Genomic DNA, 20,585 nt, shown 5'->3' on the forward strand with positions numbered 1-20,585 from the left:
AGGGGGAGAGAGACAGGCAGCATACACACTCTTCCCACATCTCGTAAGAAGCCTGGTATGCTAACTATCCACATGTGCATGGGATGGAGGAGAACATTTGCTTCAGGGAAATCTCTCTGTACACGTCAGTCATCCAGAGGGAAGAGATTGTGCTCTTGTAATCTTAAGAGAGCTACAGGGCCACAGTAAGCAGAGGTACGTCATTCTAAATCAGGGGTTCCCAACATGTTGCCTGTGGGAGCTCACCAACATTTTTTCTTGTACCTGCCAAGGAGTTTAGGAAATGGCAGGGCCAAGTAAGAATATTTTGCTTTTGATTGGCTGTACAGATTTCTAGAAAGGGTGCTTTGGCAGCAGCTGCCACTTCAGCACAAGGATCTGCACTGTTACTGTGTTACTGAAGTCAAGCGATCATTTTGTGGCTGGCTTTTCCACCTGTAGCAGCCATTTTGCTGCTGCACCCACCATGCTGTGTCAGTATTCAGAATGTGCCCCCAGGTTGGAGGTTGGAGACCCCCTGCTCTAGGTCCTTTAGAATGGTATAGCTTAGCTTAGGAGTCTGCTTTTTGCCTTGTACTTCTTTATTCCTCAGATTAAAAAAACAGGTTCTTTTTTTGTTAAAAAAAGTTTATTATCAACAAGGAAGGGCAATAGAAAAAATTAAATGGTTTTCCACGTGTCATTTTCTTTAAACAGCGTCTACAAGGACATATTCAGCACCAAACTAAAAAAAAGGAAATAAAAAAGAAAAATATAATACAAACAGCCATTGAATATAATCTATAAAGCAAACATTAAATATTGCACTTGTTTTTCTAACGTTTTGGATTTTACTTATTTTCCACCAATTCAAAATAATAGTAGGAAATTATTTTGAATTCTGAACTACAGCTTTTAACCTCATATTTTACAATGTTCAGAAATTGACCAATATTTTAAGAAATCAGGGATAAACAGTAATGCCACAAAAGAGTAAAAGAGGTGGGGTTTTTTGCAAGAACAATTTAGTAGTATCTACAACTTTAAAACTGATCGCAAATTGATGTGCTGCAGTGCCAATTACTACAATATTGGTCAATCTTGCTTTGTATGGAAATTTCAGTTGTATTGGGATAAATGTAATGCTATGCTTAACAGCAATTGTTCCCTAGTTGGTTAAAACAAAAACAGCAAAGAAAAATAATAATAAAACCACCAAATGCCCTTTTATGCCACCATTCCATCAAAATGTTCTAATCCTCGATAGAAGAGGGACATCCACAAAAATGTTTTTTAAATGTTCATCACTCAGTTTCCTTATTATCCAGTATATTAAGTTTGCTTGCTGAAGGCCAAACTCTCTAACTGAATCACTTAAAACGCGACTCATTTTTATGCCGTATTTTTCACCCTGTTATTGTTCAAACATGAAGTGCTGTCCATGTTTTCTTGAAGGCCACTTATGGAAAAGCCTACACTATTTGTTATGAAGCCTTAGATGGAACTTAAGTCAGTGGAGCTTCACCCCAGCAAAGCAACCTATAAACCAGATGTATTAACATGTATAGAATTAAACAATATAGCAGTTATAATGTGGTCATTCTGCACTTAACCATCAAGGTGGCTTTTGGTAAAAATCAGCTGCATATTTCTTTTTCAAGTGTGTCAATGGATGGCAAAGTACTAGTTGTGTACCAAAAGGTCTAAAACTATCACTCCCCAGCTGATCCCTTATACTTAAGGCAAGTTAGTTAATGCCCAGTCATCTGAAGATCTTATGAGTTTCCTTTCAGGTATCTAAATTACACAAGCAAAGCAATTCTATGCCAGCTATCTACGGCTACTGATTTTATTATTTCAGGGCCGCCTCCTTATTTTGCAGCTGTATTTTTTTTTACCAATTTTTCCCCTACAGTTCTTCATTCTTGAAGCAAAAGGAATCTGGGCAGGAAACACCAGAGGAACTGTCCTAAAAACAACCTTCTCTTTTAAAATATACTGTCCTTCCAAGTGAAGACTCCCTCTATACGTGTCTTCCAAGCTCACTACAAATTGCTTAGTACAAAATCTGTGAACATGAAATAACTATGTATAAAAATAATTTTACTTCCTCTACCTACTTCACTATCAGGGAAACCTTTCTGAGAATCACTACATGAATCATGCACAACTTTTCTCCAGAAATTATTGACCTCCGGTGGCTCTTTTCTGAACATTGTAACTTGACCAGACTTTTCTTAATTGAGTCTCATGTTACAGAAAGATAATAAGAAACAAGGATGGATTTCTTTGTGCATGTCCCTTTTCCAAGCCCCGCCCCCTTTCCAAACAAATAGAATAACAAAAATAGAAGGAAAAAAATACTCAACAGTGCAACATAAACACAAATAGCATTTCAACATTTTGGCAAGTGATGTTCACCTGAGATTAAGTGATTTTAGGCAGTCTGTAACAAAATTTTTGTTTGTGGTAATAGTAGAAAGGCAACACATTTTTAAAAGGAATCAAGAAGGTATACAATCTTGAAGAAGACTCCTATTAGTTTCCTTCTGTTATTCTTCCCCCGCCCCCTCACACATTGTTGCTTATCTACTACAGTAGGCTGCAAAACATACAGCAAGGATTGGCTTGAAGGCATTTGATGTTTGTAATCAATCCACAATAGTATCCAAGCTGAAGAGCTGATTCACAGTTCAGTCTTACTGGGACAGTTTAGAGCATGTGCATACGCAAGAAAAGTCCAGGCTATATTGTTTTGTTTTCTGAATAAAAAAAAAAGTCAGTGCATTTGTCATCATAAAGTTTTCAAAGCTTTCTTTTGCTCCTTGTTGTGCGGACCACAAACAAGTTAGAAGGGGGTAACAACAGTCCCAACATAAATGAGAAATAGCTGTAGTGACACTGAACCGCACAACATAAGCATCGAGCATGTGCAAATTTTCAAATCAAAAGCGGAAGTTATCCCTCTTGCAACACGGTGAGTGTTTTTGACACATGAGTGTAGGCTATTAAGGCTGCTCTTAGTATGTGCCAAGATAACGACAGGGAGGGAAAGCTCAGGTCTTCAAGCATGAAGAGCAGTCCTATGATGTTGCCGTAGACTTGAAAAGCATAATCACAGGTTGTTTCGTTATTTCATCTTTTCTCTTAGGCAAGATCTTCCCCTTTCAACATGTGTCTCCAAAAGGATGCCCTTATCCTCAACACAGCAAAAATACAACTCAGACCCAAGTCAATTCTTCTTATGAGGCATTCCTTCAACGCGAAGGGCAGGATGGCCGGTCATCTGAAGGCTGGTCTGGATTTGGGTCAATCTGCATGAAAGAGAGAGAGACAGAGAAAAATAGGACTACCTCCCAAAAAATAAAGGACAAGAAACAAGCACTGGTAATGGAATCTGAATGAGAAAAAAACAATGGTTTGCATTAAAACATTCAGAGTACTTGTATTTGTTTTGGGCAATATGCATTTTAAAGGAATTTTATGGCATTCCTAGCTTGCTCACTTATGCTGTGTTTCAAGCAAACAAGCCTGAAAAGGTCTAAGAAAGCATGTGGTCAACAGTTTATTTACAAGGTGTCTTGTGGGCAATCCTTTGTATGTGTGAATCCAGAGAACCACAAGCAACACAATGCCTGATAGTTAAACAGATATGTGTGTGATAGGATGCCCACTAAATAATGTAATTTAGAAAAACAAACCCAAGTCATTCCACAACCAAAGTATGTGAGATGGCTAATTGGGAAAATGTATCAAATGATATGTTTGGATATCAACCAGCATAATTCTGTTGGCTTCAACTGGACTAAAACAGCTGAGCTCCATTTAACGATATTCAGACTGCAATGCAATTACATGCAATTGTGGGGGGTCACATATCACAGAAAAGTGTATAGTTAGATAATTAGAAAGTTGCATCACCACAACTACCTCCCCCACCCCCCAGGATTGCATTGTAGCATGACATATGCACCACACAAACTTAATACTAAGGCTAAATGAAAATTAGAGTTTGAAACCAGTGAAAACTGAATGTGGAAGGGTTTTGCAATCCTAGAGGGAAAGCGGGGTAGGAGAGAGGAGTGTCCAGTCTCTATCAGCTGTTCATAATCTATTCTGGAATGAATCCTGGGAGAAAGTTGCCATAAACATCCTCTTAAAGTGAAATATAACTGTGATCTTACCTCAGAATAAAGTGGAGGAGGCAAGAAACGGAACTCCTGGATGTAGGCGAACAATGGCCCTTGAAGTGCTCTTTCAAAGTCATCACAAGCAGCTACAGGTGCTAGGCTGGACTGTCTTTGCTCCTCAGTGACCACTTCTGCATAGCTAGGAGGTGCTGAAGGCAAAAGTACACGCAGTTCGAACCAAGTTCTTATGCATGTCAAAATACATAACATAACAAGTATATTAACCTTTAATTCTTGTTATTTGCATAAGGCAGATATAAGAGAAGCTCGCCAGCTAAAGTTTTTGATTTAAATGTAATGGGCAGTTTGCACCATTATAACTGGACTGTAAAGTTTACCATCATGCTTGGTCACAGTACATCCATTTGTACACACTCTTTCCATCCATCAGCTCTCTAGATATGAGGCTAAATGCATATAGCAGAGTGGCTCTTACTCCAATCCTACCGCTCCACTGCACAAAGTTTCTTTGTCAAAAAAATTATACTCCACTTCTCCTTTTGGCTCAAGTCTGGAGACTTCTTCCAACCTAAGCAGCCTTCCTTTGACTTAAGGGGCTTTTCTGTTGGAAGAAGAGCCACTTAAATTGGAGGAAGGCTATTTGGAGGAAGGCAGCCTCCATTCCTACATCACTTCCTATTTTTGGTGGCAAACGACAAAATTTAAGTACTGGTAATTATTTTTTTCTTCACAAAGACCCTTTGGGACTACAGATGGTGGATCAAGGATTAAGAGCTTGTGCAAATATGCTTAGAAATTGGTGGGTGGTTTGCAGAATACAAATCTATATAACCAGACAGGTTTAGGGGCCACCTTAACTTTTTTCTGAAAGAAACCAAACCAATGCTCTTCCTGTTAGAATGCATGACACCATGGAAAGCCAGGTGGAGAATTCCTCCGGTGCCGCCAGTGGATAATTTAGGTTTGAGTAACATACTAATAAACTAACCAGCAAAAACAAACAACACAGCATCCATACTATCAAAGTACCTTCAGGTCTTTCAGGCAGTGTCAGACCAAGCCAACTCATATTCATGCTACATTGGCTGCTCACACTTGATGTTCTGCTGCCAAACGGGTGTAACGGTATGGTACCAATGACAAGTGGTAAATTAAGGAACAAATCCATTGCACCTGGAATATCCACATATACCTAGGAGTTAACAACAAACAATTAAAACAATTAAAACATCAATCAAAATGGCAGTTAAGACCACTAAGAAAATCAGTAGTTGTGCATTCAACATCAGAAAGACAAGCACAGTTCTTACCATTAAAGAATATTCCACACGGATTATACTACAATCAAGGATTGATGGGGAAACAGGTGGAATTTTCAGCTGTTTGCCATTCCAGGTTTCAGTCTTCCCTGATGACAGGGACTCCCCTCGCAGGTTGGCGACAAGCTGCTTTACTTCCTTCATTTTTCCTTTGGCATAGAATGCCTGTGTTTGATAAATGGCCGCCTTTGGCACCACCATCCGGGACGAGCAGTTCTCAATCTCTGCAAAGATCTGAATTGATTCACCTTCAATAGAACAGTAGAACAGACACGTTAGATGGAAACAGGAGAACGCATCTCACAATTCAGATATTATTATGTTTAGTAGCATTACCCTTACAAAACTGGATAATGGTAAGAACACCTAGCAGTCCCAGTGGGAGCAGTACCATTAGGAGATTATGGTTTGGGCAACCTTTATCACATCCAAGTTGATGGCAAAAGTCACACCAATTGCAAAGGAACAAAATTATTCCATATGCAGAGCTTAATTATAAGCTGAATGTAGTTTATATAGATGAAATGGTAACATGGCTATTAACTAACAGTCGTGGGCTCTCTGTTTTACTTAATTCAGAATGTCCACAAGGCTGCTTTGTTCTTAAACAAGAAACGCTTCCATAAGAACTTGAATTGCATACCTGGGGTATAGCCCTTCCTTTCGATTTTGGCACTTAAGGATATTGGGCCTGAGGTACAAAACCAGCAACACAGAGTCTTTTCTTTTGTGCCTGCTTGGGGTGACTGAAAGAAACAGAACAGATATACTCATAATTATATTTCTAGTTCAGTATAAAATTACATATCTCTACAACTTTTCAAAAGATGTGTTCAAAAGTAGCATCTTTAGAATCATTCATCATAAATCCAGGCATTAAATTAGAAAGCATCTAATAAATGAGGTTTCTGTTATCACCAGAGTTTGGAACTATGGTTGGTGAGGTTTTGTACTAGTTTCCCCCCACCCCCCTGATCTTCCTAATATATTTACATGACAACTGTAAGCAGTTACACCCTTCTAAATGCATTGATTTCAATTGACTTCACAGGATGTAACTGTGTTTTGAACTGCACTGCTGTACTATCAGTGATCAATAGTGATACAAGAACTGACAACTGTCTCACAACTACAGAAGACAGTCAATATCTGGAAGGGAACTTGTATTACAGAACAGTGATACTTCCAGATTCAAGACTGCTGTGCTCTTATAGATATCAAATTATTTGTATGAGTCAAGTGGATGAGTTCTCCAATAATCCTTCTTCAAAATCTATCTTAAAAAGGAAACCATTATCTACGGCAAATTAATAGTTTTCCCTAAGATCTGTGCATTATTTTTACAAAACTGGTATTACTTAAATTTAGGTTTAACCCCATTGAATTAACAGGACTAACATCTGCACTCTACAAACATTTGTAGCCTGATCTTAACTATGTTTATTTGATTCCAATAAGAATAGGTATGTGTGTTTGAATAGGAAAGAATGGCAATAGATTAGCTGACAGCCTAATTGACAATCTAATTACATTGATGTTCTAAGCTTTACACAGATTTAGGAAACTGTAAACAATCCAAGTCTATGCATATTTATTCAAATTAAGTCTCACTGATTCAAAAGGACCTGTTTCTAAGACCTGTAGTCCCAAGCGAGCCCTGCTAAACTCAGTGAGATTTAGTTCTAAGTCTGCATAAGATCAGCTCCTTGGTTGTAATCGTAACTGTAGGGAGCAATCCTAAACACATCTACACAGAAGTCCCATTTTATTCAGCAGGGCTTACTTCTGCGACAGTGTTCACAGAATTTCTGCCAAAGTTACTGAGGCATAAATTTCATTGCTATCAGTAGAATATTTCCAAATCTATGAGCATGTTAGGTGGAAATAAATCTTTCTGTGTATATTCCAAAGAATTAAATTTAACATTGTGGCTTTACACTCACCATGTTAATTTTGAACCCTTAAATCAGACAGCTGGATCGAAGTCTTACACCTCACTTCCACTATTCACTTCAATGAGACATATTTCCATGAATGAAATCCTCAAATGCATGAAATCCTCAAAACCCTGAGTGAGATCTCATTGGGTATTTATGTGTTTACTGAAGTTATCTCCCAGATGGCATTTTTGCTTGGGTACGAATACACCTTCTTTTAGGACTGCTCCTCACCCTACTAATGTATGCAATCTTACACACAGTTGATGGGATCACCCTGCTGACATCAATGGGGGTTAAGATTGTTCCCAATGATATCTTTTTTATCCAACATGAAAGGAAGGTTAAGGCCCTTGTCACCAAAATCCACAAAAATATTCTGTTGGTTTTAGATGAATTATGATATTCTCCCAGATAACATGAATTTCTAGCCATATATAGAACCCTGTTTCAATGGACTTTTTAATTACATGTTCTGTTTTCACATGTTTATTTAAAAACCAAGAGTGAAAAAGATAGTTTAGGTCAGATTGAAATAATTGTATGAAAGCTTTAATCCTTAATTATAAAAATAAAAATTTAATGATAGCATACAGAACAATGATCATTTCTCCCCACTTGCTAGACAAATTATCATAAGACTTATAAATAATGCACTGCAGTACAATTTGCTTACATTTTGCTTTGTAAAGCTGTGAAATTCTCAACTGAATTTTCTTAGAGAAACAGAACTGTTCCATATAGAAGTTATTTTTTCTAGAACAGTTACTATATATTACTTTAAGAATAAGCAGCTCAAAATACTTGATTAAGTAATAATACAATATGCTACCACTTTCAGATTGCTAGGTCATTATATTCTTATACTTTAAATATTCCATTGTACTTAACTACTATTATCACAGGTTTTGATATTTCAGGGACCATGTGTTGCTATTGTTTTATTTCATAAACAAAGAATGAGTAATTCTGTCAATTCTTACCAGTAATGAAGGAGTGTTGATATCTATATGTTCAAAGACTGTAAATTCCTTCTTTAATTTTACTGGTAGAAGCCAAGGCCTGTGCAATTCTGCTTTCACCCAATAACGCACACTGCCATGTCTGCCTTCAAATGAGGTAGCAAGTGGTCTGTGCAGGACACAAAGGTCAAAAACTGAATAAATCTTTTTTATCTCCTTTGTTGTTTAACGTAAATATACACTCAGTCTGGGTAATAATAACTGTACTGTTAATGCATCATAATATATAATCAAGCATAATTTGCTGGATTTTTTTTAATGTTCAGTTAGTTTGGGAGAAATATCTCTGTAGTTAAAAATGATTTGGTCAGCAGACCTACAGAATATGACCATATTTGTTCTGGATTTGCACTGTAATATGCTACAAGGATACATTAATCCAACTCGTAGCCCAATCAAGCTGAAATGCCTGATTTAGTCCCACTTAGAGGAATGGTCACCAAACAGGCTAAATTCCAGGTGTTCCAGCTTGATTAAGTAAGGGATCAGGCTAAGTGATCCTTTCATCTTAAAAGAGGTCACTTTTACAATCTGGAAATAGGCTACAAACAAAGTATTAAAACAAGATGAGGCCAACCAATTCCTTTAACATAGTTGACCTCCAAAAGGGCCCAATTTCTATATATAAGAACATATTGATGTCAGCAAGACTATTCCTTTGTAGAAATTTTTCAAGGTTTGAGACAATACCTGTTGGAAAGGCTGCTTCAGTTCCTGTAGTGTCTGACTTTTTCTTAACAGTTACAAGTTACAGACTGAACAGGAGTTTAGGCATAAACAATTCTTTTGTCTAGCCCTTTTCTTCTCATGGGCATTTGAAAATACAGCTGCCTTTCAGTACTATTAGACAAAAACAGCAGCCTTTCTATACCATAGAATTTCAATTCAAACAAACAATTCTGTTTAAGACAGAAAGATTATGAATGCCTCTAGAAGACCAGAATTAAAATTATAAGGCCTTACTAATTTCATGCATTATATCAGAATACAACTATCAACTGTCATAGATGTGCCTATAAGAAATACACTCTTTAAAAATAAACTTCCAAGAGTTTCAGTGGATGGTAATAATCCTTGATCATTAATCCCATCCCATTTCTAGAACACAGGAAAATGAAGATAACCAATTGTTGGTCTAAATGTTATGCTTCTACAAATTGTTCTGTAAAATCCACTTCAGTTTCAGACATTCCCTGTAGATTCTTTTTGCCTGCAAGGCTGATCAGTTAACACAGATTCTGTTTTCTATGAGTAACCTCGAAAAAGCTGCTCTCTGGAATAACTGAGTTCATTATATTATACATACAGGTTTATAAACAGAGCTTTCAAAACTAACAGCAGTTTAACTGCAAATTAATCATATTGCCACTTTGGGAAGCAGTCCTACAGGAAGCTGAGTACTTGCAAAGTTCACCAAAACACAGACACTCAGAATAAGGCTGTGCCTGTGCTTTAAACATGTGACAGCACTTAGGCTGTACCCTCGTTATGGCTACTTGGTTTACTTAAAATTGCCTTCTTTCCCAATTCTGTCTTTCCTGATCTCTTCCAATCACATCCAACCTCTCCTGATTTACTCTCCTGTAATTATATATGTTTAGAACTGTGTATGCATATATATAAAGGGCAGTTCTCTGACTCTTTCCTCTAGTTAACAATCCTAAAACATGTTTTCAAATGTGCTCCACATACTGTTTCCTATTTTTTTAATTCACCTGTATTATGGTTTTTGTAAGTGTGAAGGCTGCCTTTACCTTTCTCTGACCTAATATAGCTCTTTTCCTTCTATCCATCCACCTAACTCAAGCCTCCTTCTTTGTCAGATTATGTATATAATCACTCTTTTAAATGCTGAGCCACTGCCATTTGCTGTTTGTTTAATACTCATCCATCCTGTTTTTGCTCTGATTTAAGCCTGTCTGGCATATATGTTTCAACGTGTTCAACTTGAACCATCAGCCATACAGCTCTATGGAACCTTAATTCAGCAGCAATCCATGCCAGCAGCTCTAAAAGTACTAATGATCAATTCGTCCCATTTGTAAGGAGCAAAATAGGTCACAGAGCTATCATATAAAATATTCTGCCTCAGCAACAGGTTTTCAAAGGGCATGATTGACAGGAGGGCAATAGCTGGCCTCAATGTTTCATGGGTAGAAGAAAAGCACCCTCTTTTTAATAGTTGATTAAGAAGATGCCCCCTGTACCATGCTCAGTCTAGCGCAATCTTGGTGACCATTGAAAAGGGTTTTTTCTTTCTCTGCCCCCATATCTTAGTGTATGAACTTTCCATATATGGATTTAATGTCAGTATGCTCTGTCACACAGCACCAAACATATACTTACGTCTGTGGAAGCTCAAAACTGAATGCATATTCATGCCGTCCTGAATGAATGATGTGGAGACCTTCTTCGGAATTGTCATCATCTAGGAGGAAAAAACCCAATATGCTATTCCACCTGTGAATATTATACATGTCATCATGTATTACGCAGGTTGATTTACATAATAAAAGGGACTAACACTGGGTTAATAATGGGTTCTACAAAAACTGCAAACCACACCCCCATTTGTATTGTTCTAGTGACCTTGATGCTTTTCATCTTTGCAACCAGATTGTGGTTAATAACCTAGAATTTTGTCTAGTCTCTGTAACAGTTCTTTCTAGATTTCTAAATTCACTATTTAGTATTACTTCCAGTCAACCTTGTCTCTGTCCTTCCTTTTCCTCTTCACATTCTAAATTTAGGTTATAAAGTCAAGGACAAAGCTGCATTATTTCATGGGGGCATCATTTAACTGTTTCCCCAATGTGCTTTCTGTGCTAGATTTTTCTTTTTAAATTCTTATATTCTTTACTCAGCCGCAGCACTGAAAAATAACACTGATCCAAAGCGCTTTATTTAACATGTGCCATTAAAACCAACACCGTGCACTAAGGATGATTTATTAATTAAATGTTAAACTTCCTTGTCCTGTGAAGGGCATTTTGAAATGATCAATTAAAACGAAGCAAATTGCTCAATTCAATACAATTGGCAACATCCCAAAAGGACACAATTCCTCACGAGTTAAACAGCACATTCTAAAGATTATAACAATCAATACAATGAATTGGTGAGCATACATAAGGTGATGCCCATAAATATGGCGTGGCCTTGAATTTAAACAGGCCAAAAAAAGCCAAATATGAGCAGAGATAGAACCTGTCACTGTATTGTAAGAGCTTAAAATGTGGGGGAAAAAATCACATTGCTGGCAACCCCCTCCAGCCCACCAATCGGCTTCTTGATTGTGAGGTAGATTTCTGAGCTTCAATGTATGTGTTCACTTCACCCACTACATTTCTGTTAACTCTTCTATAAAAAAATAAAAGAAATGTAAGATGTCTATACGTATGGGGCGTGGAGGGAAGAAGGAAACAGTGGGATTTTTTAATTCTATTTTATTTTTTAAATCTCTCTTCTCTCTCTGCGCTTCGTTCTCCTTCCCTTCCTTTCTGCCAGCTCAGCAGTTTCCCCTCAGCCCAGCAATAGGAACAGCAGCAGCAGCAGCCAAACTGTGGTAAACAAGTGCTGAGCTGTCAATCACAGACCAGACTCGAGCAGGAGAGGACCGGCCTAAACCGGCGCGAGCAGAACCCCAGCCAGCCGCTCATATGCATACAGTATACATCGCACGCCCCAGACAGCGCATTCGCTCTGCGCCTCAACCGAACATGCTGGTCGACGACGTCATAGGGAATGAGCGAGGAGGAGGGGAGGGGAGCAAAAAAGCCGCTCCTTTGCCTTCGGCTTCCGGTCCCCCAGGCGGTGGGTATCCGTGGAGGAATGCTGCTTTTTTTGGCTGTCCAGCAGCAAAAAGCACTAGCCTTTTTGCAACACGGCTGGGGCAGTAGAAATAAGCGGTGGAAACGGAGCAAGTTTCACAACTGCACAGGCTTCCGAGAGCCACTGACGGCTGTCCAACTACTGGGCGCGGAGAAAACAAGAGGCACCCGAAAAAGCAAGCCTCCCTCCCACTCCGCCGGAAAATTTAAAGCAATTAGTGTATTGTCGAAGGCTTTCGCCAGACTCAACTGGTTGTGGTGGGTTTTCCCGGCTGTGTGGACGTGGTCTAGTAGATCTTATTCCTAACGTTTCGCCTGCATCTGTGGCTGGCATCTTCAGAGGTGTATCACAGAGATAAGTGTGTTACGCACCGTGTCCAAATGCAGGCGACACGTTAGGAACAAGATCTGCTAGACCACGGCCACACAGCCCAGAAAGCCTACAACAACCAGTAAAGCAGTTAGGTTTATTCCAGGCCGCTGATGGGAGCCTAAAACAAAAGGAACGTTGAAGATCAAATAAAGAAATCCCGCCAACATTGCCTGTTCCCCTTGACTCCCCCCATCCCATCCTAGACTGCAACAACTCGGATAACACGGAAGTGGACCGAGGTGCTTCGCCTTTCTGAGTGCAGTTCCATGTTGTCGGTTTACAGGCATGGCATGGAGCTAACTGATTTCGCCCGTTCCGAATGGGTTTTGAAGTATGATTCTGGAGCAGTGCTGCACTTTTTACAATTACGTTCGATATTTCTTTTAAATCAAGCTGCTTTGTGGTGGCTTCAGAGCATAAGAAAAGCAGCATCTCCAACTTGTCTCGTTGCACATGATACAGCACATCAATACTGTAGACAACAATCCTTTGGATTTACTTGGGAGCAACTCCCACGCAACTCAATAGTAACTGCTCCTGGGTCTATATGTGGAGAAGTGGGCTGCACTAATATGCTTTAAATGCACGCTTGGGGGTAAATTTCACAAGGAAAGCCACACACCCACACACAAAATCAGGTAATATTACTGCTGGATGTTCTACACCCCAAATGCCGGCCAAAGCCCAGCCATGCCCCCGATTTCAATTAGGCGCCTATCTACAGGCCATGTTGATTGGTTCATGTTAGTGAAAACCCTAAAGTGTCGTTTGCCATACAATGGTCGGCCCCCTGGTGCAAGGTGGCCAGGATCCCGTCATTGCGATAAACGTCCCTCCAGACTAGCACAGAAGGCCATGCAAGCCCTGCCGGGTGCTGGGCGCGCCGGAGACAAAGGGAGACTGTCAGGATCCACAAAGAGCAGCGCTGCGAAGGAACTTCCTGCACCCCGCACGCTGCCCGATGACCACCGGAGAGAGGCTGGAACTAGATCGGGCTTCTTAACCTCCCCCTTTCCCTATGAGCCCACCCACCTCCCGCCTCCGTCCAATTAGCGGCAGGCATTGCCTTAGCAACAGGCTAACAAACTCCACCGGACCAATGACAGCATGAGCGCTGGGCGTGGCTTCTGCGAGCACGCTAGGTTGAGAAGTGCCTGCCTCTACCACTCAATCATTGAAACACCTTTGCCTGCGGGACTTGGTGCTGCGGGTTACAGTCAAAGCGGTTGCTGGCTGCAAAGGTGAATGGGCTGAGGACGTTCACCCAGGCCTTTTAGTTCTAAAAGTCGTTCCAAGATGGGCTTGCTTAAAGCAGTTTCGCCTTGCAGCGATCGCTTAGCTCACCCTTTCTCTTCCCTCCCCACAATAAAGAAAGCAGCCACTATGTTAACAGGTGCAAGCACAATTATGGTTGCCCCCTCCTAGGGTGGCTGCTTATTTTAATTGTAACTACACCTTTTCCACCTCCTTCCCTCCAATAAATAAATAAATATGAATGGCTTTGGGGCATTCGTGGGACGGGGAGAGCAGCTTTAAATGCAAATTTAGGGGAACGCTATGAACTAAAATAACATATTGGTATACGGCTCCACAGTAACCATTTGCAATGAACTAAAATAACGTATTGCTATGCAGTTCCGTAGTGAGCGTTTGCATTCCCCCACCAGTCTCATACCATCACTGAACTACATGAATGCAATAAAACACATTGCTTGAATTGGAAGCAATAGCATATACTGTGCAACTTCATCGCTGGCTTAGAAACAAAACAACTCCAGAGCCTTGACCTTCTTGAAAAATTCTTCCCATATCAGCAGTAAATCTACAGCATATTCAAGACTACATAAGGAAAAAAGCAAGCCAAAATTACATAACCAGTTTGAACATTTTCTTGTGCTAGGAATTAAGTCATCGCCAACCACCTGACGTGTGTAACCAATCTGGTGTGAGGAGAAGGAGCACCCCCTCCCTCTCTTCAGTACCGGTCCCAAACAGGATTGAACCGCTTCTAACAAAGGGTGGAAACTTCGGAAAAACAACCTTAGAGTCTCCTATACTTTCACATTGGCACCATTTAAACAATACATTAAGGCTCTGAAGATTGATTTACCCCCAGGCAACTGATAATTACTTTCCTTTTTCAGATTTCCCCCACTGACATAGCAGACCATAGATCCTTCAGAACTCCCTAACTTAGAAATATTGCTTTGATTTAGTAACAGATTCGTCTAATGGGGGGCGGGGGGGGGGGCTTCCTCCTTATAGCTTTACATCTCTCTCTTGCTAACTAGAAGAATTGGAAAATAATATAGTTAATGTAACAACTTTACTGAGCTTTCAGGAGGGGGAAAAAAAGCTATGCGGTCCTGCACGTGGGGTGCTGAAAGCAAGTGTCAAAATAAACCGCAGGGAATCCTTTATCTGCTAACAATTCTCCATCCATCGTTTATTCGTTCAAGAATCTAACCCAGTATTAAGAAATCTCCAAACCATTTTTTTTGGCTTAATTGTCTGAGTTATTTTGGTAGGCTGACTGAAAAACAGCCTTCTGCTAAAATGAATTCATTTTTTAAAACCCTTGTAAATTCTATGTGCCGGTGAAAAGGTTTCAGAGTTGAAGAAAGTCTTGCCTGGAAACACTTTGCAAGACGCCCCATACATGCATGGCTAAACTGCGCAAGCAGGTCCAGTCTCTTACATACCAAATAGCTATACATCGATGGCTGCAATCCTAAACACCCTTATTAAAGGGTAAGTCGTTGCATCTAGTAGGACTGGCTTTTAAGGAGACATGTTTAGGATCGCAATGCACAATGATTCAGACTACAGTAATCAAGAGAGAGAGAAAGAAAATGATGGCATTTCACACGGAAAATGGTTCAAATATCATGTTAGAGCTATTGATTCAAATTCAGTCTTACCTCTTTCGTGCCCAATCAAGATATCTTTATGGTTGAAATATTCTACTTCTTCGGTGTAATTCTGTGTGTAGGCAGTGTTGGATCCAGCATTTCTCGATTCAGTCCAGCGTACTTTTGCATGTCCTCTTGCATGGATTTTAAGCGATTTGACTCTAATTTCCCCCGTAACTTCTAAATTTACCCTTCCTGAGACTGTGTCCCCGCTTGAATAGACGGGGACATTGCTGTCATTAAGACAGTCGAAGCTTATTGTCAAACTCTTCACCTTCCCCAGCACCATGTTGTTGTTTCTAATAACAAAGTCTATAAAAATATACTGTTAGAAAAAAAGGGGGGGGGGGAAGAAAAGTCAAGATCTCATTAAAAATGTGATCTTTTCTTAACACTGATCAATTTCTCTGCCCTGCGAAAAAGACTGCAGGGAGGATCAGTGTGGGCTCTACAAGCGCTTCATTGGGATTGCTTAAAAAGTCACAACGCTAGATGCTGCTCACAGCTGCTCTCCAGCTCTGCGGTCTCTGTACAAAGACGGGAGCTCGCTGGCTGCCAGCTCACTTTAAGAAGAGCTTTGTGAAAAACAAGCCCAGCACGCATGCGTGGCTCTGTCCTCTCTGTACAGTAGGTGTAACAGCAGCACTCTTTCCTGATGTGGTTTCTTGGAAGGGGACTTCTTCACGTCCCTCTCTTCTGTCTTTCGGCGTGGGTTGAAACCAGTTCTAACGTCGAGGAAGGCGTTTCACAACCCGAGAAGAAACAACCAGTCGCTTTAAAAAGAGAATCAATCCTCTAAGTGTGGAAATAAGTACTGAGCCAGAACGGGCTGCCGCACCAGAGCTCCAAACAGTTGATCACAGACGCCCCAAAGTATTGTAGCCTGCTTAGGGGTGGGACTGCGTGGAAGGGTCTGGAGAAGGCTGGGGCAGCTGTCTTGCCACTGCTATGCTGGACAATTTAGAACAGTGTGTTGCATTACGGTATGCAGGATCTCTCTCTCTCTCTCTCTCCCTCCCCCTTTAAGGAACTGAAAACAACATTAATTGGCAATTCAGGGACGAATGAGAATTACATCAAAGGGAAGCCTACTGCCCTGGAGGAGGCAAAAGAATTCCCCTGTTTTGTCTTCTGGTTAGTTCAAATCTTTAATGGAATTTGAAAAAAATAAATATGGAGATAATTCTTCTAAGGTACAAAATGGTTTTGCCCTCAACTTCCAACTATACTATTACCAGATTAGCTATATGAAAGAAATGCTGCATTGGAGATGGTTAATGTAGCCAGGTATACATTGTAAAAGAATCCTCTAGGATCTGCATTCCTCTCACTATGTTTTCTTTGTCTCAGCAGCCTTCCCAGATCTTGATATGCTGGAACAACTGTTTAGATGGGTTAAAAATTTGTTACCATTGTAATGGAAAAAAATCTATTGGTTGGCTAATTTACAGTTTCATTTTAAAAATCTATTGAAGGAGCAATGTGCTATTTCTTTCACTAACACACAAAACCATTTGCTTGTCATTGGCATCAAAAGTATTGTGAAAACAACTACTCTATATGTATAAAACAGTTCTATTTAATTTGCATACTTTGCTTTGCCTTAACTAAATTCTAACAAACCTCAGATGGTTTCCCATTTTCTTCACCAGGGCTGGATGAAATTAGCAGTTCTGTATATTTCTAAGCATAACGTTTTATTCTGAGCACTCAGAATTTGCATTGAAAATTACTACTCTCTAAATACTCAGAAGAAAGCCCCAGAGGGGGTTACTCCAAGGAACATATTCCCAAGTAAGTGTGCATTGAAAGTTGGGTAAACATACTGCAGAGTTGCAATCCTAAGCAAATATATCAGGAAGTACTGAATCCCTTGGGACTTATTTCTGAGTAAACATGTTTAGGGTTGGGCTGTGAAACAGAGTTTGGATGCATAGAATTGTTTTTGCATAGCTGTCTCTGAGTTATTTGATCAGTTAAGTCATTCTTGTTTTCCCTTGGTTGACACCTTGTGGAAATTCCAGTACTCTTCTGTGATACTTTTTGTATTTCTGTGCCATCTTGTGGTAAAACTGGTGGATAGGCCACTCTGTAAAAATGCACCTAAATTTCACTGGAGTTGGTAGAACTTGCATCTATATAACAAGTATTCTCTTTTTGGTAATGTATAACTGTAAGGTTACACATAAATAGATTAACAAGATGCAAGCTTTTGACTTCCTCAGAACTATAATTTAGGCCAGACCAGATGGTTTACATTTTATAAAAAGGGGTAAAGCAAATTTTAAGCATTTTTTCCCCCAGATCTTGGTTTTACATTCCGAAAGAGGATTGCCAGGATACTTGGGGGTTGTTAACATTGTATGATCTTAGGTGCTTGCTTCCTGAGTAACTCGTTTCTCTTCAGATCCAAGCAACTGTACTCTTTAATACTGAACACCAGCTTGATAACAATAGAAAAATACAGATCTGGATACAGGAGAACTGTCTTTGCTGTTATTCCATTATTAATTCCAATTTACAATCTACTAAGGTTTTTCTCTAATCGGTTAGCTTTACAAACCCCGAATTTGTATGATTGTTCAGCTTTCTGATATACACAAAGACCTCAAATTCATTCAAATGCATATACTTTTCGGTATCTGTATGTGTGTGTGTACGTGTATGTGATGATGGAAATTCCATAATATTGCATACAAGAGTTATTATTGCATTTGATTCAATGACCTTGATTTTCTGAAAAGGAAATAATTTTAGATAATTTCCAAAGTATTCCCTTTCTTTCTGATGGAATTAATTTTCTCATTCTTTCTCTGGTTGGGAATGTTTGATTCACTCAGGCTCATGCTTCTGTTGTAATGTCCAAAAGAGAACAGGGCCTGGGAGATACATAAGCCATCTCTATAACTGCAGCCCCAATATCTCTCCTCAAGAAGAATAAGAGTTTCCCCCCTTTGAATGTAATACTGCAGGCATGAAAAGCAGTTCCTTAATTCATTCATGAAGTGGTTTGTCTATTTCAGGGGTCAGCAACCTTTACCACCCAAAGAGCCATTTGGACCCTTTTTCCACAGCCCCGAAGATCTACGGAGCCGCCTCCGGTTCGGCCTCTCTGCTCCCCTTTCCTTTCAGCGCTGGGAGGCGGAGCCGCCGGGCAAGGAAACCCCTTCTGCCCAATGGAGCAGGCAGTCGCCTGCGCTGTGGGGCACAGGGGGGATGGCATCTGCGGCCTGCCCAGTGCCGCCTGCTCTCGCGCTGCAGGAGGCAGTGGCGCCAGGCAGGGGAGCTCCCTCTGCTCCACGGAGCAGGCGTCTGTGGGGCAGAGGGGGGATGGTGGCCATGGCCTGCCTGATGCCGCCACCCCTCGCGCTGCAGGAGGCAGTGGTGCCAGGCAGGGACACCCCATCTGCCCGATGGAGCAGACAACTGGGGTGGGCAGAGGGGGGATGGTGGCTGCGGGGATAGCAGAGGGGGGATGGCGGCTGCTCTGGAGGGACATGCCCACACTATCCTCCGGCCTCCTGGGGTTGGAGGATAGCATGGGCGTGTCCCTACAGCCCTCTAGAGCAGTGCTGGAAGGAGAGGGGAGTGGAGGGGATGTGAAAAGCGGCAGCCTCGTGCACAGAGCCGCCTCTGGTTCAGCCCCTCGACTCACCTTTCCTTCCAGCGCTGCTCTGGAGGTCCACGCCCATGCTACCCTCCGACCTCCAGGCCATGTGGAGCCGCAGTATAAAGCTGAAAGAGCCGCAGGTTGCAGACCCCTGGTCTATTTCATTGTTACATTGATGAATCCATTTACTGTTTTCTTCATTTATACCACATTGATCTCCCAACTGGGAAGGTCAAAGAACCTCCATTGTTCTCTTCTCCTCCATTTTATTCTCACAACAGCCCTGTGCTGAGGAAATATGATACGACTTTTTTTTCTTTTGCTGAGCATGATCCTGATATTTTCCCATAAGATTTGTTTCTCTTTCAGAAAAGATTTCAGGGCTGTCTTAAACAGAATTACAGCCTTCTGAGTCCACAGACGTCAATGAGCTTAGAAGGGTGCAACTGTTTAGTATTATTGCTGTTAAATTTCTAAGCAACCAGCATGATTTTTGCACACTGAGAAAATGCAATACTCTATCCCAAACATTACTATTGTGGTTCCTGCTTGGAATATGATTTTGTAAATCTTTTAAGCATCCACACAATATTATTTGAGGAGTAATATCATGCTCCTCCTTTACCCAACTGGCATCATTATTTTGAGAACTTTTTTAGAAGGCTTGTTTATTTTTTATTTGTTTTATTTTATTTTATTTAAAAAGTTATGAATAACAGAGTTACGTACAACAATAGGTTACTGTTTTGTTTTTATTAATTAAATCCCTTCCTTCAGTTTTGGAAATTGTTAGGCCTTTTCCTCATGAGTCATTTACTACACATCTTGCCGCTAAATGCTACTTTCTGCTCTTTTAAATTCTGCATGTTTTTTCCTTTGTTTGGTTCTGCAGACTTTTTCCTACATTTTTTAACCATTGTTTTCCCAAGTTATTTTATGGTGACTTTTTTCTGTCAATCAATGGCCCCTTCCGCACGGAGGCCTCGGTGATGCGCTGTCCTAGGCCTCGGTGACGCGCTGGAGGGCCAGGGACCAGGTAAGTGACGAGTGGGAGTGGGGGGGAGGGCGCTTTGGAGCCGCTACCGTTCGCACAGCAGTGGCTCCAAGCCGGCATTTCCCAACAACCTCGCTCCCCGAGCGAGGTTGGGAAATGCCGGCTTCGCGCCGGTCGGGCGACACAAGGGCGGTGTGGCTGCGAAGTAGCGGCGCCCCCTGTGCAAATGGCTCCCTGGGGACGGCGTTTTTGCCGTCCCCAGGGCGCCATAAAATGCCCGTGTGGGAAGGGCCTCTGACCCAGAACAAATTTCTTTGTCACAGTGAACTACCAATGTAACATTGAGGCAGAGATACAAACTGAATCAAAGTTGTCTGTTTCATATACCAATATCACATTAGGGATGAGAGTGATTTTGAAGCTGTGGGATTAAAAATATTAGGAGTAAGCACTGCATG

At 40.8% G+C, this 20,585-nt stretch overlaps 1 protein-coding gene across 3 annotated transcripts; it reads right to left on the reverse strand.

Moving 5' to 3' along the window:
- Positions 1-606: 606 nt before the first annotated feature.
- ARRDC3 (arrestin domain containing 3) lies at positions 607-16,371 on the reverse strand. 3 transcript variants are annotated; one of them, XR_007245064.1, is made up of 8 exons: positions 15,533-16,371; positions 10,755-10,836; positions 8,370-8,517; positions 6,093-6,195; positions 5,441-5,697; positions 5,160-5,322; positions 4,164-4,353; positions 607-3,293 (listed from the first exon to the last, which is right to left on the reverse strand). XR_007245064.1 is itself a non-coding variant. In XM_048503511.1 (8 exons), the coding sequence occupies exons 1-8, from the start codon at positions 15,810-15,812 to the stop codon at positions 3,237-3,239; spliced, it is 1,245 nt and encodes a 414-aa protein (XP_048359468.1). In that variant the 5' UTR covers positions 15,813-16,172; the 3' UTR covers positions 607-3,236. The 3 variants fall into 3 exon arrangements, 2 of the variants coding, with proteins under 2 accessions (XP_048359468.1, XP_048359469.1); XM_048503511.1 differs by having other exon boundaries at positions 4,164-4,318; positions 15,533-16,172; XM_048503512.1 differs by lacking the exon at positions 8,370-8,517 and having other exon boundaries at positions 4,164-4,318; positions 15,533-15,590.
- Positions 16,372-20,585: the final 4,214 nt, after the last annotated feature.

The sequence above is a fragment of the Sphaerodactylus townsendi genome, linkage group LG07, assembly GCF_021028975.2.
Source record: "Sphaerodactylus townsendi isolate TG3544 linkage group LG07, MPM_Stown_v2.3, whole genome shotgun sequence".
Taxonomy (NCBI): Eukaryota; Metazoa; Chordata; class Lepidosauria; order Squamata; family Sphaerodactylidae; genus Sphaerodactylus; species Sphaerodactylus townsendi.